The sequence below is a fragment of the Anguilla rostrata genome, chromosome 8, assembly GCF_018555375.3.
Source record: "Anguilla rostrata isolate EN2019 chromosome 8, ASM1855537v3, whole genome shotgun sequence".
NCBI lineage: Eukaryota > Metazoa > Chordata > Actinopteri > Anguilliformes > Anguillidae > Anguilla > Anguilla rostrata.
In genome coordinates this window covers 42271205-42286138 of record NC_057940.1, presented here as the reverse complement: position 1 = coordinate 42286138, position 14934 = coordinate 42271205, and the positions used below count along the sequence as shown (strand labels likewise).

At 38.8% G+C, this 14934-nt stretch overlaps 1 protein-coding gene across 3 annotated transcripts; it reads right to left on the bottom strand.

Annotated features, from left to right (window-relative positions):
- Positions 1-3575: 3575 nt before the first annotated feature.
- On the bottom strand, positions 3576-12058 carry si:ch211-133n4.6 (uncharacterized protein LOC797776 homolog). 3 transcript variants are annotated; one of them, XM_064345592.1, is made up of 11 exons: positions 11500-12057; positions 9341-9399; positions 8686-8712; positions 8253-8285; positions 8098-8133; positions 7037-7069; positions 6014-6049; positions 5233-5271; positions 4840-4872; positions 4523-4546; positions 3576-3820 (listed from the first exon to the last, which is right to left on the bottom strand). In XM_064345592.1, exons 1-11 carry the CDS (start codon positions 11508-11510, stop codon positions 3810-3812), a joined length of 342 nt encoding a protein of 113 aa, XP_064201662.1. In that variant the 5' UTR covers positions 11511-12057; the 3' UTR covers positions 3576-3809. The 3 variants fall into 3 exon arrangements, with proteins under 3 accessions (XP_064201662.1, XP_064201661.1, XP_064201663.1); XM_064345591.1 differs by lacking the exon at positions 3576-3820 and having other exon boundaries at positions 3857-4546; positions 11500-12058; XM_064345593.1 differs by lacking the exons at positions 3576-3820; positions 7037-7069 and having other exon boundaries at positions 3857-4546.
- Between the last annotated feature and the right edge of the window lie 2876 nt (positions 12059-14934).

The following is a 14934-nucleotide window of genomic DNA, read 5'->3' as shown; positions in this document are numbered from 1 at the left end:
CGAGAGCTAGGTGATGAATCTAGGCCTTCACGTAACACCGTGGCATGGGCTTCAACCAGGAGAGGGACAAGGCTGGGTCAGGCTGGAACTCAGCGTGGGAGAAAGGACCAGAAGCTCCAAGGAAAACAACAGGTGTGATGTCCTGCGTGAAAGAACGTGTCGCGCAGTGTGGGAAATGCTGGTCACTTCTGTCTTTCATGGTGAGGCTCACCAGTGACATGTGGCTTATCATGTCACATGACCATTCCTCTCCATGCCATGAAAGTGGCAGAGATTTGTACTTGGCTTCTACATACTTGATTTCTACATTGCCTGGTACAGGCTTCACCCAGGTATTAGCTACATATTCTATTCCTGGTTATATGGCTACAGGGTTGTTTCAGTCGATTTTCCCTGACCAAAGTCCTATCCATAAAGCAAATTGGCTTTATCAAATTTTTTGCTGTTGTTGACTGCCCAATTGGCTCAAATTGCATATTGCAGCCACAGGGTAGCACTATTTCCATAGAAACTCTTTTGGGTTGCTAGGTGACTCATCCGGTAAAGGCACTGTTCTTGTTCTTGCCCATGGATTGGCCCAATAGTCTGGGATCAAATCCCGATCTCGCCTGTGCCAACAACGGCCGGTAACCTCACAGGGTGGTGCATAATTGGCAGTACCGTCACCCAGGGTTAGGGAGGGCTCAGTCAGCAGGGATCCACGTCTCATCGCTCTCTAGCGACCCCCGCTGGTCGATCGGGTACCAACAAGTCTGTTTGCTAAGCTGCACATGAAGTGTCTTCTTCAAACTGCATCTTGCTAATTGCTGTGTGATTAGAAGTGGTTCTTGGCGTCATGTGCTTTGGAGAAGAGTATTGTTTGTGCTCTCCCATATCGATGGTAGGGATTCCAGCAATGAGTGCTGATGCATGTGATTGGGCATTCCAAATTTGAAAAAAACTGAAAACTCACCCATTCTTGAGAAAGGGGGGGGTGCCAGAAGCCCGGTTTAACTTTGGAGAATTATTCCATCTTGTTTTCTTACCCCAGTCTAATATAGTAATTTTATCCTGTAGAATTGCTCGTGCAGTATGCAGCTAATGTTCATGAATAAGGCCAGGGCCTTACACAGAGATGCTGTTTAAATGAGTACTTATTAACACACACACTCTAAAAAAATGTGAATTACCAGTTTGGACTGTATTGAATTAACACAATTGGGTTTTTATATACCACAGCATAGAGTGTTACTGAATATTGACCCAACCCTATCAAACTGATTAGTTTATGCTTTCCCATCCAGGAGCAGTGGCTAAGATTGGTGCACCATTGTGATGCCACTAGCTTGTTATGTTCTTAGATGGGAGAGATATATTCATAATCTTATTTTTTCTTTGGTTCCCAACATGGAGCTGTACAAATCCAAACCCCAAGATAATTTTGTATGTCCAATTATCTACAACTGCAGCCATGTCCATGCGCAAGCCCTACTGCCAGTTTGGGAGAGTGTAGACAACACGTGGTGTCACCAGCTGCTTCTTTTCACATCGCAGACTACAGCAAAGCTCACATAGAGTGGAGTCAGGGGAAGACCTTTCAAATGTGGCTTTACAAGGCAGTTCATGGGTGCCTGATCGACCAGCATCGGTCACTAGAGAGCATTGAGACATGTACTCCTAATCACCTGAGCCCTGCCAAACCCTGGGTGATGTCAGTGGTAATTTTGTGTCCCCCTATGAAGCTATTGGCCACAGTTGGTCCAGATTCAATCCAATGTGGAATCATCCAATATTCACAGTCATAGGGGAATATCATATCTCTTTCCAGTTAAACTGTTGGACGCCAATGGTGACTTGATATGGATGTATTGTGACACTCTAGGAAAGATAAAGTGAAATTATGGCCCATATCCAAAATTTATAAGCAAGGAATTCACCCAAGTATAAATGCAATGTCAGAAAACAGGTGTACAACACATCCATGTATTTGTGAACATTTTCTTTATGAAGGAGTGATCTTATCATAGTCAGGTTATTACATGCAACCATCAATCCATACTAATACAATCTTCTATAAAAATGAACGTTGAGACATATGACTACAAACAGGAAATGTGATGAGGACAAAAAGAACACTGGCAATTTTCAGAGCATTTTTTGACCAGTTAGAATCTTTTGAGCTCTAGAGATCTCAAAGTCGCTCTGGATAAGAGCGTCTGCTAAATGCCGGTAATGTAATCACAACAAAAACCAGGAATGCAAAAGCAGAAGCTGCTAGTTTTGGAAAACCTGAAACCTAAACCACAAGTCTTTTCTTTTGCTGGTGACTGAGTAGCATACAGGAAGTAAACCTCGTTGAAAATATAAGACTGTTGCTTATAAAAAGGTGAAACTGTATGGAGGTGGGGCAGGTTGGTGGTGTGGATGGAGTTTCTAGAAAGGTCTGCTTTTAACCTCTGCTAACGTGGCATTTAGTTAAAATGGAGGGCAGAGCGTTTTCTCCCAGTACCGGATCTCCACGCGTAAACATCCGATAAGAGCCTGAGCACAAGAAGTTTAATGTATTTTCTGAAGTTACAAAGGAAGGGGAAGGGGTGTCCAGTAGCCTGGTGGATATCGGCTTCGAGTGAAGAGAAAGGCCTGACCTTTCTGAACAGCTGGGTAATGGCTTTGTGATGATAGGCCATAATTCTTAAGGTGTGATGAATAGGGTGTAGGGTGTTTCTGTTACTAGACCGAAAGCCAGGATCAAAGAGATCTTTTGAGCAGGGGGACTTTCTATGCATTGCTTTTGATCTTGGAGGCATGTCTTGCCAATATCATATGTATTGGCATCAGAGAAGTGCACTTTTTTTCTTTCCTAGAAAGTTGCTGGGCAAGAACTGCAAAAGGCAACAGTAGGTGATAATGAGATTAGTGTGGATTCAAAAGACTAAAGCTAGACCATTACTTCAGCAGCAGTAGAAACTCAATTCATTAATATTTCTGGATAATTCTCTGCTATGTGTGAACTGAGTTTATCTTGATAAACTAATGACACATTTTCCTTATTTTGAAAGCTAGCATCTTTCACTTGTTTCAGTTAGATATTCCACTGATTACCTTTGAATGGGTTGCATTGTTTTTCAGGAAAGCCCCCAGTAACACCATTACATTTAGATCAAATGTAGATAAATAGAGAGGTTAGTCCATGACTGCGTATTAAAATTGATGGTCTAATGTTCATTGCAAATACATGCAGATGGAAAATATCATTGGCGTAAACTTACTACAATAGATGTTCTTGGATGATGATTAAAGTTTGTTAACTTTTGAGAAAGGGTTGTATGGAAAGTCAATAAAAGATCTGTCGAAAACCTAGTTTTTAGTTCTGTACCCATGGCTTAAAATTATACATTGGCTGGCATGCTTTCATTTACAATTATGCCCATGATTTTTACTCTGTAGATAAATCTTTTGTGCTGGGCACTTGTAAAAAATCCCATTTAATATTGAGTCAAACCTCTGAATTCATATATCATTTCAGAACTCATGTCGAACACACCAAAATATGAATGATAAAACTAGAAAATAACATGTTTGCTTGGAGAAGTTTATTAAGTGAATAATGATGTGAGAAATAAAAGTTTACATTTTACATTATTTCGAATTTTAGGTTTCTCCTTTTTCAAAAGTAATGTTCTTAAAAAATGATTTAAACACTGAGTTTTTGTCAAGAGTAGATTTTATAACTATTCTTATTCTATGCTACGGCTTTGAATATAATAAGTCTTCAGGTAGACAGCACCAGTCAAAGTTAGCTTCATCAGGTCTGAGAATCTGAGCCTCCTTTAGCGTTTACCTGTACGGGATGAAAAAATAAGTATTTTAATTGGATTTCAAATATATAGGACAGGTATATGCATATACACAGATTTCGGCCCCTTTCAATTCAACTCCTGCAGGCAGACAAACCGTGAACAAGCAGGAACTAGATTTTCTGACGTTGCCCAAGGACACAGATAGCTCTGTGCTGCCACCGTCTGGCTCACGACAGAACACACACCGGCGTAATTCACAATTTCTAATAGGATTTGTTCGCAAAAAATATTGCACCTCCTCCTTGGATTTAGGACATGAACAGAAGACTAAATTGCCATCTAGGTTGTGTTAAGAAACGTGTTTTATTTGAAATTGCACAGACAAAATAGTTTTCTAGGGTTTTAAAATTTTCTAGATGGAGCTCCTTGTGATGGAGTGAATGTGTTGCAACAAACGAATTTACTTTCCTTAATATGAATGATGTTCATGATCTATAATCATTGATAAACATTTTTTAATGATATCCATTTTTGTGATTACTTAAGTGTGGTCTTATGCTATAACAAGCAAGGCAATGAAAAACTGAATAAAATAGTCAATTCATATTGTGCCTTACAGATAAATGTTTACTTTATATGTCATTGGAATATTCCCTTGTATATGTTTGTGGAAAACATCTCGCTCAAGCATTAACATATATCATGTGGAATCTGATGAGATCTGATTCATTTGTGCTTCGGACCTTCATCTGAGTCCGGGTTCTCATCTGAAAAATAAAAAAGAAAATAATAAATAAGCTTTTTCAGTCGTGCGTCATTTGTTACTTTCTTAGCTATTTTTTAAAAAAATCACTCTACGGCCATTCCGCACCAGTGATCAAAGCATTTCAATATCACTCCAGAATCAAAACTTACTGCAGATCAATGGCATCTCTTCTGAATTATTCTTTAGAACACATTCAAAGGCTTCTGTCATCACACAGCTGTTTATATATGCACTTTGAAATCATGCGTTTACTTCACATTCACAGACAAGTCTGTAAGAAAGTCCATATCATACCATCGTGGTCCTCAATACTGCTTTTAGTGACATCTAAAAAAAAAAATAATAATAATTGTTTGGAGTTGTACACCATAAAAATAATAATACCATTAAACAAAAGAGAAAAAGTGTCAGTTGATTAATTAAAACAAAATACAATACAAAAGAATGAAATCACATTTTTCCATTTTACATAAGCACGTTCCTTGCGATTGTCATGAGAAGCAGTGAGATATGTAGCACAACACACTGTTATAGGGTGGTATAATCAGTCATATCCATTAAAACTATTAATTGTGAGCACATCACACTGCTGATATGCCCTTAGCATTGAATCAGTTCCAGGGTGATTGAACAGTTTTATATGTTCTCACAGAAATGTGCTGATTGACAGGATGGAGTAGCACCAACCTGAGCTTCCATTCGCATCATTGCCAGGTTGATGACCATCTGAAAAACAAAGCAAAAGGATTGACATGTTTCATTTATTTGACCAATTAATTAATTCACTGGCCTGCAAATTAGTCAATTTTTATTGACTTACTGGTAAATTGGCTGATTGATTTGCAAATTGGGTTGCTGAAAAAATGGTTAACTTAGGAATTGATATACCACCAGTATATTTATTTGCTCTTTTCACAGAAATGGGTGTTGTTCTCAGTCTGATGTACATGACATCGATACACATCAGGGCATAATGAAACATCGATGCATCAATTCATCCCGATGCAAATATCACAATGCAACTGCATCCATGTGATAGATATGAATCGATTCGTATCATGATGAACAATTAATTTACATGGCAAACTTTTATTTTGGTAGATTGAGGCACAGAAGCTAAATAAACACTTGTAAACTTTGAAAGTTATACTGTTTGTTATTTCAATAATCTCTTGAGTGTCAGTGAGGTGGGGAGGGGGGATCTGTCAAATCTAATGGTCACATTCACATTGCAGCTAATTGTATTGTATTGTGATAATTATTTATTAATTGTATCATATTGTTGTAAATTAAGATAAATTGTATTGCATCATATCATTGTTCAGGGTATCACTATTGTATCGTCAAATTGTATCATTATACCCGTAGTACAAATGCCAATTGATACACCTGGACCAAACACGGAAGAATGTGCTTCTGGTTCATGTCCGAATTCATCCTGGATTCTGAATATCAAATGAACACTCACCACTATGATCGGCTTCAGCACTTGTGCTGCTGGGATCTAAAATGAAGACCACAAATGATATTTTACTTTACACTTTGTTTATAGGAACATCCCCACATTCAACAGTATTTTAGCCCAGTGCTCAGTGCATAACAGATAATATTACTCTTAAACCCATTGTTGATTATATTCCACAAAGAACAAGAATATAGATTTAAATAATGCCCAGCCCGCCTCCCCCCCCCCCCCGCTCCATTTTTATTTACATTTATTTTTATGTTGTATAGCTGTCCGTTAATATCAGAAGTATCTATGTGACCAATTCTCTCTGTAACCATTCTCATTTCAATTATTTAACGTCAGTGCCATATCATATAGGCCTACAATGCAGTAAAAATGCATGGGCTGGTAGGTTAGCTTTGTCTAAAACAAGCAGATATTCCCGTGTGGAAGTTCCACAGGAAAGTTCACAAAGGGGCCAATGGAAGGTGGAGTCCAGATCTAATCAAACTCACGAATCTCTGAGGAAGCTGAACACTTCCAGTCATGCAGTGTGTGGAATATTTTTGGCACTTAGCATGATCAACACAGTTAAGTTTAGGGCCATTATGAGTTAGACACAAAATTTGTTTTCCCTATACGTACAATACCTAACTTATGACTATTCATTGCAATACAATAAAACATTTTTGTGAAATGTTTTAGTGTTTTATTATCTTCCATAAAATACCAATTATGACAGTTGAATAGTATTTAATTAAGATTTTAGTTATTTATATATACTATATTCACAACAGCTAATACGGACATCTTGACAAAAGGGCACAGAGAAATTAACCATTAAATAATTGTGTTAAGTAGGTCATGTCAGCCCATTATTACAACATTTTCATTACTATTTCATTTCAAGCCGAATTTAGTTATTTATTGGGAAAAAAATCTTTTCTGTCTTTTCATTGAAATAATTCATCCAAATCACAAAATAGAAAGACAAATGAATCCTGAACACTAAAATGAAAAACTATTAAAAAATGTTTTCCCCACCTCCATTCCCTCCATTGTAATACTGAGGTTCGTCTATGAAAAGAAAAAGAAAATATACTTTAAATATATTACATATTATCAATATAAAAATTGTATTGGCTATTTTAAATCAAAAAGAGGGAAACCTTCTCTTGTTTAAGAGCTGTTCAGATATGGTTTGTTCCTTGTTCATTTTATTTTTGCACTACCCAGATTTAGAGAACGGATCACTTTATTTAAATGTACCACAAGGTGGCATGAGAGGAGAGAAATGAACTGATACGTAATTTCTGGGAAAAGGTGGCAGATGCAATACGAGGTCCATTCCAAGTTGGTCCTATCATGGAAAACAAATGTTTACTTGTGCAGGCCCACAGAATCCCTGCAGACAGTGCGAACATTACTTACTTTATCAGACCTCAAAAGGTATGGGTGCAGAGGAGGGACACTATTGTCTGTTTAAGTGTTATTTTGCTCTTGGGCTGTTTTAAGGGTTACCAGCCACAGTAGCGGCAGTTGGCCTTTACAGTACATTCCGTCCTTCTGGGAATACTGTAGGACGAGTGCATTAAATGCAGAGGTGAACTGGAGCTTGCCAATTCCAGACATCTGCTGAAATTAAAAATGGCCCTACTCTGGTTTGTGGTTCGGAAAACATTCGCAAAAATTCAAATAAAGCGGTATTTCAGACAAGCTCAACAAAAAGGTATAGAGCTGCAATGAAGATGATGCACTAGATTCAATGCTTTTAGGACACTGTGTCCTTGTGACAGATTCTCAAAACTCACAAAAACTTTAAATCAGCATAAACCCGACAAGGGAAACAATTTCACATGATGAATGAACATAAAAAAGTATTTTGTGAGTTTTTCATGTGGACGTTTCCAATAACCACAATTCTATAAGGATTCAGAGGACCAGACATTTTATCCCAGTAGAGTCCACAGGTTTTCTAGCAGTGAGGGATTCAGAGATCATTTGAAAGTGCCACATATACAGAGGAATGACATCACATACTGCTGACTGTGCATTTCTGCCCTGAGATGTGCTTTTTGGTGGCGTGCTCGTTCTGCTGTACTCACCATTAGGTTGGTCAGGGGAAATGGAGTTCATGCTCTCTGTAAAAATGAAGGTGGACACAGTGGTCACTTTAAAGATATCCAAGATACCTTGAGCTGTAATATATTTCACTCTTCACATATATTTCACAATGTGACTCTTATTCACAGGCCTTTACCTGTAGGCACTTCATCAGAGGTGGAGTCATGGTCTGTGAATGAGAAAGTAAACTGATTGGTCCTTTCGGTGAAAGCCATTGTAAAATAATTATTTCAGATAGTCAAATTTATTGCAGGATCATAATTGTCCTGAAAATGTTATTAAAGAAACAAAATCAGTTTACGTTATCGGCAGTAAAGGTTCTGTTCTCTATCAACAGAAAAGTGTGCAATGTGAGGGGCGTTTAAGAATACTCGTGTGGGTGGGATTAGGGTCTACAGTATGTAAATCCTTACAAGAGGGCTCAACAGGTCAGTGGTGAAAGAAAAACTGAACTAAAATAAAACATTAAAAAACATTTCCATTGTAATAATAATAATAATCATCATCATCATCATCATCATCATCATTATCTTAATCTTCATCATCATCATCGTCATTGTTTGCCCTACCTGTGGACATGGCTTGGGCACCCCCATCTGAAACATGCATTGACACAGTCACATAAGCCATTCACATACCGTTTCTCATTCCATTGAGTATGGTTCTGTTATGTATCATGCCTTGCCACTCTGGTTTGTGCTTCTGTTAGTAACACCAACTGCGGAATGTTTCTGCGGTTTGATTTCTCATTATTAGAAGCATTCCTTATTAGATGCACTCTGATTACTGTTGATTCTAATGAGGTGCTGCATTAGACATGTGCTGGCAAGTCCCAAATGAGCATAACGAAACTGTAGTTTATAACTATAGTTTCTCCATAACAGAAAAAAAAATAGTTGCCGTCTGACAGTGAGGACTTTTGTGTACAGTCACCCAAAGTTTCACTGTCCCCTTGCCATATTGAATATCGTTACTGATATGACAAAACGGTGAGGCTTGTATACTACTTAAATGCAATGCAGTACCGGGTCCATAATCAGACTCATTTTTTTCATTGCTAAGAGCTTTATTCCAGTGCTGGCCTGCATGATACACATTGACTGTTTAATGGGAGTGAAATCACTGCTGATGCCTTTAAGATGTCTTTTAGATCCCAGTGGAATGAATGGCTCTAGCCCCAAATGACTCCCCGTATCACATTCCAAATGACTGGCACACACTCACCCGCATCCAGGTCACCGTTTACCAGGACCACTGCCAGGGAGCAGAGGAGGAGAATATCCCTGAGGGAAAATGATTGGAAAATTAAATGATATTTGGTAAATGTGAAGGTGCAAACAAACATTGAAAATGTTTATAATAGTGTATAGCACTCAGTATTAAAGGCTATGTTATAAGCTATTTTGTTCGAAGCCCAGAACATCACAGTACATGAGAACTGACACTCTAAACTAACCTTCTCAGAAAAGCAATGGTTAAGTAAATCAAATATGCCCTATAATCTATCAGGGTTTCCTGGAGAGGCTGCTGAACAGGGCTGATAAATATAGTCAAACATTTCTCTGTCTTCTCCTTACTCTGCAATATTTTGTATATAGCCTAAATGGCTAACAACTGTAATTGGTCCTTCACATGAAAAATAACAACAATGCTTTATGGTGCCATGGTGCATTAGAAGGCAATGCCATGCTATTATAGTGATTTGGATAGCTTAGATGATTTGCTTTATTTCAAACAAGAATGTCACTCTTTCTGTGTGACTTTATTAGTACAGTGCAGCAATCTAGCCATTCTGTGTCCTTGGGCAAACCGCTCTGAACGTGGCGATGCACTGCCTGCTGTAAAAGGATGGATTCCCAACAAAAATCCATTCCGAATGAGCAATGGCTTGCTGGCAGAAGGACAGTATTTCATCATAAATGCCGTTGTGTCGGAGGATGTGGAATCTAAGTCTCAGATCCCAGGCTGCTGTTGTCTTCCAGCGACAAGCACAAACCTCAGAGGCAACCACCCAATCAAACCATCTTTTTAACCATGCAATTTCACAGCATTATGCTGGAGGGATCAATAAAGTACCAACAGGCTTTCTTTTACTGCAACTCTTTCTCTTCCAGCAGTTAAATGATAAAGATGCTTTTTTATGTGACAACATACAAAGACTGATTACATTTGATTTGTAATGGCATGATGGAGACCACTGAGCAAAAGGAACCTCTAACTACATAGGTTGTGTAATGACACGCACAGGTAATATTTCAACATGTAGAAACAAACTCATTTTCTTTTGATATTATGAGCTATTGAAAATGTATCACTGAATGTTTTACAAGCACTGTCCTGTGAACATTATCAGAATACCTTATCTTTGGAGTAGGAAATCAAACGTCACAATCTCGATTCAGACAGAGTCTATTGGCATGTTTTCATCTAACTTCCTCTATGTATTCCTGTTATATTTATTTATTTACGGCTTAATTAGGACATTTTTTGAGAACTCAGAACTTCAGAATCTTTTTTGTATTTGTATAATGAAGCCACGTAATACTTGCTGAGCTCCTATGAAAAATATCCACATGCCTATATCTTTCAATTATTACACAGAAAAAAAAAAGATTTTTTTTGGAATGGTATCTAGGCAACAGCATGTAACTCTCCAGGGCTGGAGATTAAAACCAATGATATAATCAATTCTCAAGAGAAAATACTGTATCTGAAACTCCAGGTCCAAAAACTTGTTATTCATTGGATTAACATTAAAGCAAATACAACTGCAAAATGCACTCCAATGTTCTTTTAATGATTTAAATATCAATGCAATTAGTACTTGCTTTCAATTAATCCATCCTTACATTTTATGTGTGGTATTAGAGCTCTTTAAAACTGTCCTGGGTCTTAGCTATTTTTTAAGATTTTGATTCCCAGCTCACAAATTGGAAAATGCTTACATATGACATTGTATTATATTAAACAGACAAGTTGAAAGATGCATGTAAATTTTTTTTAAACATTTAAATTAAATTTAACTCAAATTTAAACATATTTCAACCATTCCAATATTGCACTTCTGTTTGAATTTTTTTAAGTTACTCATCACAGTCAAAATACAGGGAACAAATAGACATAACTGAGATACAATTTTGACTGACACTTTTCTTGTGTGCCAAGGTAGCAACATGAAATCACTGCATTGATAACAAGATACTCTGAAGGGAGGAAAACAACTTTTTAAAAATGAGAAATAATTCAGTTTGTATGTTGTTGGATTTTAAAGAACACATCAAGGGTTCGTTGTGAGACACTGATAGTGAGATGTGTAAATAAGACAGCTGCTGACCATAACAACAAAAGAGAGGATAACTCCAATTAATTGAGTAAAATCTTACCTGAACAGCATCTTTGGAGATGAGTTAATGGATCCGAAATTGTACAGTACAAAGCTGAATATTGCACTTGTTCAGGTTTTCAAAGCCCAGGGTGATGCTTGAGCTTTTATACCATTTCAAACTGATGAGGGGGCTGGCCTGTCTTTGTATCAGAGCTGTGAAAGAGGAGAAAAAATGGGCTCATCTTGGATTACATTAATTGCGTGCTTAATGTAAGGATTCTTGTATCTCCTACGTACCCTTCGTTAAAAGAATCTCTTATCCCCCAGGCGCACCGTCACACCACAGAAAACCTTTTGTTACCTCGGGTATTTCTCACATCGTGTGTTTTTTTTTTTCCACCCCCAAATGTTCCCAAAAAGAGAGAGAATGTGTCATTCTTCAAAGTTCAGTTTCCACGGTACAGTGGCTCAGGCGGTGCTTAGACCGGGTGCCAGGTAACGAGGTCATAGCCTACGTGCAGCTGATCGTCCGCGCTGATGACAGCACGCGCTGACCGGGGAAACTCAATCGGCGGACCAAATGGGATCGCTCTGCATCTCGGAGAAAATGAAATATTCTTTGGGGTCCACGGTGCTGCCTGGGTGGGGGAATTCCAAGTGACTGAATTGGAAATTGTGGTGTGAAATGTTAACTCGTTTGTCGGTAAACCAACGCTAAATGCGCCTGACTGAAAAGGCTTGTGAAGTTCACTGTAGCGACAACATCTCTAAGGACGTCCAAAGAAGAAAAAAAATCCCCTTTCTGTGGCATGTAGAGCAGCTATCTTCCTACATACGGCATACTTCTTTTTCATATGTAGACTGTATTGGGTCAGTATTTGGAAGTTATATAGATCTCACTCTCATAATTTCTTTCCTGAAAAGTGTACATATAACAAATGGGTTTGTTCAGAGGTTGTAATCAATGACTGAAGCACTGAAATTGTATAGCAATCAGAATTTCTCAGGCCAGGTCTAGAGGCTCTGTCAAGGCCAATCCCAGAGCAGGAAAAATGATTACAGCTTGCAACTGCTGCATCAGGTGATTAAGTCCTTGAATGAAAGAAAAATCAGAGAACGGTCTGTCCATTCTGAGCTAGCGAGTGGATGGAGGAGAGCGGGTGCAGCAATTGTTGCCGATTCTGTTTTACAATGCCACTGTCAAGATTTAAAGCCATGCCTGTGTGGGCTCGGTATGTGAGGATGATGATGTGCTGTGCCCTGTATGTGTGTGCTGTGGGCTGTGGATATTGGTTACGCGTTGCACCAGTACGCTGTAAATAAGTCATAACCCCCCAAGGATAAAATGTGCTTGTCAGTCTGATTATACAACTGCGGATCACTCTTATTACATATGCCTTAGCCTTGGACAACATCTGATGGCAACACAAACAATATATCATCAATAAAACACTAATTTTAGCTATGAGCCAGAACGAGGTATTTAGCATGTGTTGAAAATGTTCAAACAAGAGAAAGAATCTAGTGCTAACTATACAGACATGGTCAATTTCACAGATCACTGGTGCTAAGACTAATGCCCTTGTAAGTCTGTCCAAATCTTGGCTGCTGTTGTCATTTGATCTGTGGTTTGTTTTCTATCAGGTTGAACAACTGCCAGTGCAAATGAATGGACTGTCTTAAAACAAGACAGGAAGTGTACCGATCTTGGTTTTAAGTTTCTCTCATTTGTATGGAGGCCTATTGTAAAAAAAAGAGTCATCTCTCCTGTACAGTACAGAAGTTTGAATGATGATAAAGGAAGTAGCTCGCAGTAGTAGAGTTACATCTCACACTTCTCAGCTTGGTTGTTCCAAAATGATCCTGAGCCTGATCAAAGGGGCTCTCTGTCTGTCAGCTAAAAGGATTTCACTCTTAAAAGTGTGAATAATTACCTGCTGAAGATTCCTCGCTCACTCTTTTAAAGAAAGACAGAGCCATCTGTTTTAGGTCTCTTTCAAAGAAAACACTTGTTTGGAAAGACGTAATGCTGGTAAAGTCAATGTTCGACATGCATAGCAGGCTTCTGAGTGGCTTCATTTGCAAAGGCACTGCCATGAGCACAGGCTGGGCACAATAGCAGAGACAATGCTGGCCTGGCTCATGGGTGCTTGCTGACTGTGACTGGAAGTCAGATGATGCAAGTCGCAGTGCTCATTCCTGCAAGAGAATGAGCACTGCGAGTTTAAGTTGGCCTGTGTTCCTCTTACTGGCAATTTAGCAAGCCCCAGCTATAAGTCAGATGCCATCTTGCTACCAGCTGTTGTTAATGAGAGGCACACTTTTCTGATGGCAGATGGTCCTCCTGCAGCACTGTGTGTCCTTGAGGTATAAAACAGCCACTTGCTTGTGGGTGGCTGGATTGCACATACTTCACCTGCAATGCTCCTAGTATGCATGTGATTGACAGAGCAGTGACTGAAGAAGCACAACTGATTACAAAATGGGCCGGCAAAAAAAGGGGAGGGGGGGGGATAAAAATAAACAAATGAGTTAATTCACTGTATACAATGTACTATATACGCCAGCGACATCACTCAAAGATCACAGCGCCTTTAGAAGTACTGCTTGGCAAAAGACTCAACTAAATTGAAATCCTTTTAATTGTTAACATGTTAAACCTGTATCCAGTGTGGGAGATAAATGCTTCCTATGAGCAACAATAAGATTCACCTTGTGAAAATCTCAGGGAAGAGGTCATGAGATCATAAACCAACAATCGGTGCCCTTAAGAGACCTTAGTTATTTTTCTTTCATTGTTATATAGACAAATGCATTGCCATTTGGTCCTCTTTCATCAGTGTAGCATCCTAAGCATGAGAAAGAAAAATACTTTGGAGGATTAAAACAAGTAATTGTTAATAAGAATGTTGTTTTTCTAGACTGTCTATAACCGTACTTCAAACTGCACTCATATTCCATGCAAACCATTTCGATCTGTGGCTCAAATCTAATGTGATGACACGCATGCTATCATCAAAGGGACCTGGCTTGCATTCAGAAGTTTAGAGCAGTCTGTGCTTGCCTTGTGAAATTATAACGATTCAGAGAGAGAAGTCTCTGCTATTTTCCATCACTGTGAAAAATTATACCCTACTGCAAGCACATACCAGACAGGATTTATTAAAGTGCTGATAGAATTAGATGGCTTTTCAATATAGCGCATCACACACCGGCCTCCAATGAACCTGACTCAGTGTGTCCTTTATTGGGGTTAAGGTGAGGGTTAATCTACACATGGCTGCTACAAGCACGATGAACTCCGTAGCTTCTCTTCTAGACATACTGTATCTTTTTTCCTAAACAAGCTGCGCCATGGACCAGCAGATGCATCACTCCGTGAGCTCAGTTTAGGTGCATCATAATAACACAGACTGACTTATTTGGACACTAGAAATTGCCCAAAGGTATGGGTGTGTGAGGCCTGCGATAGTTTGGCGACCTGTCCAGAGTG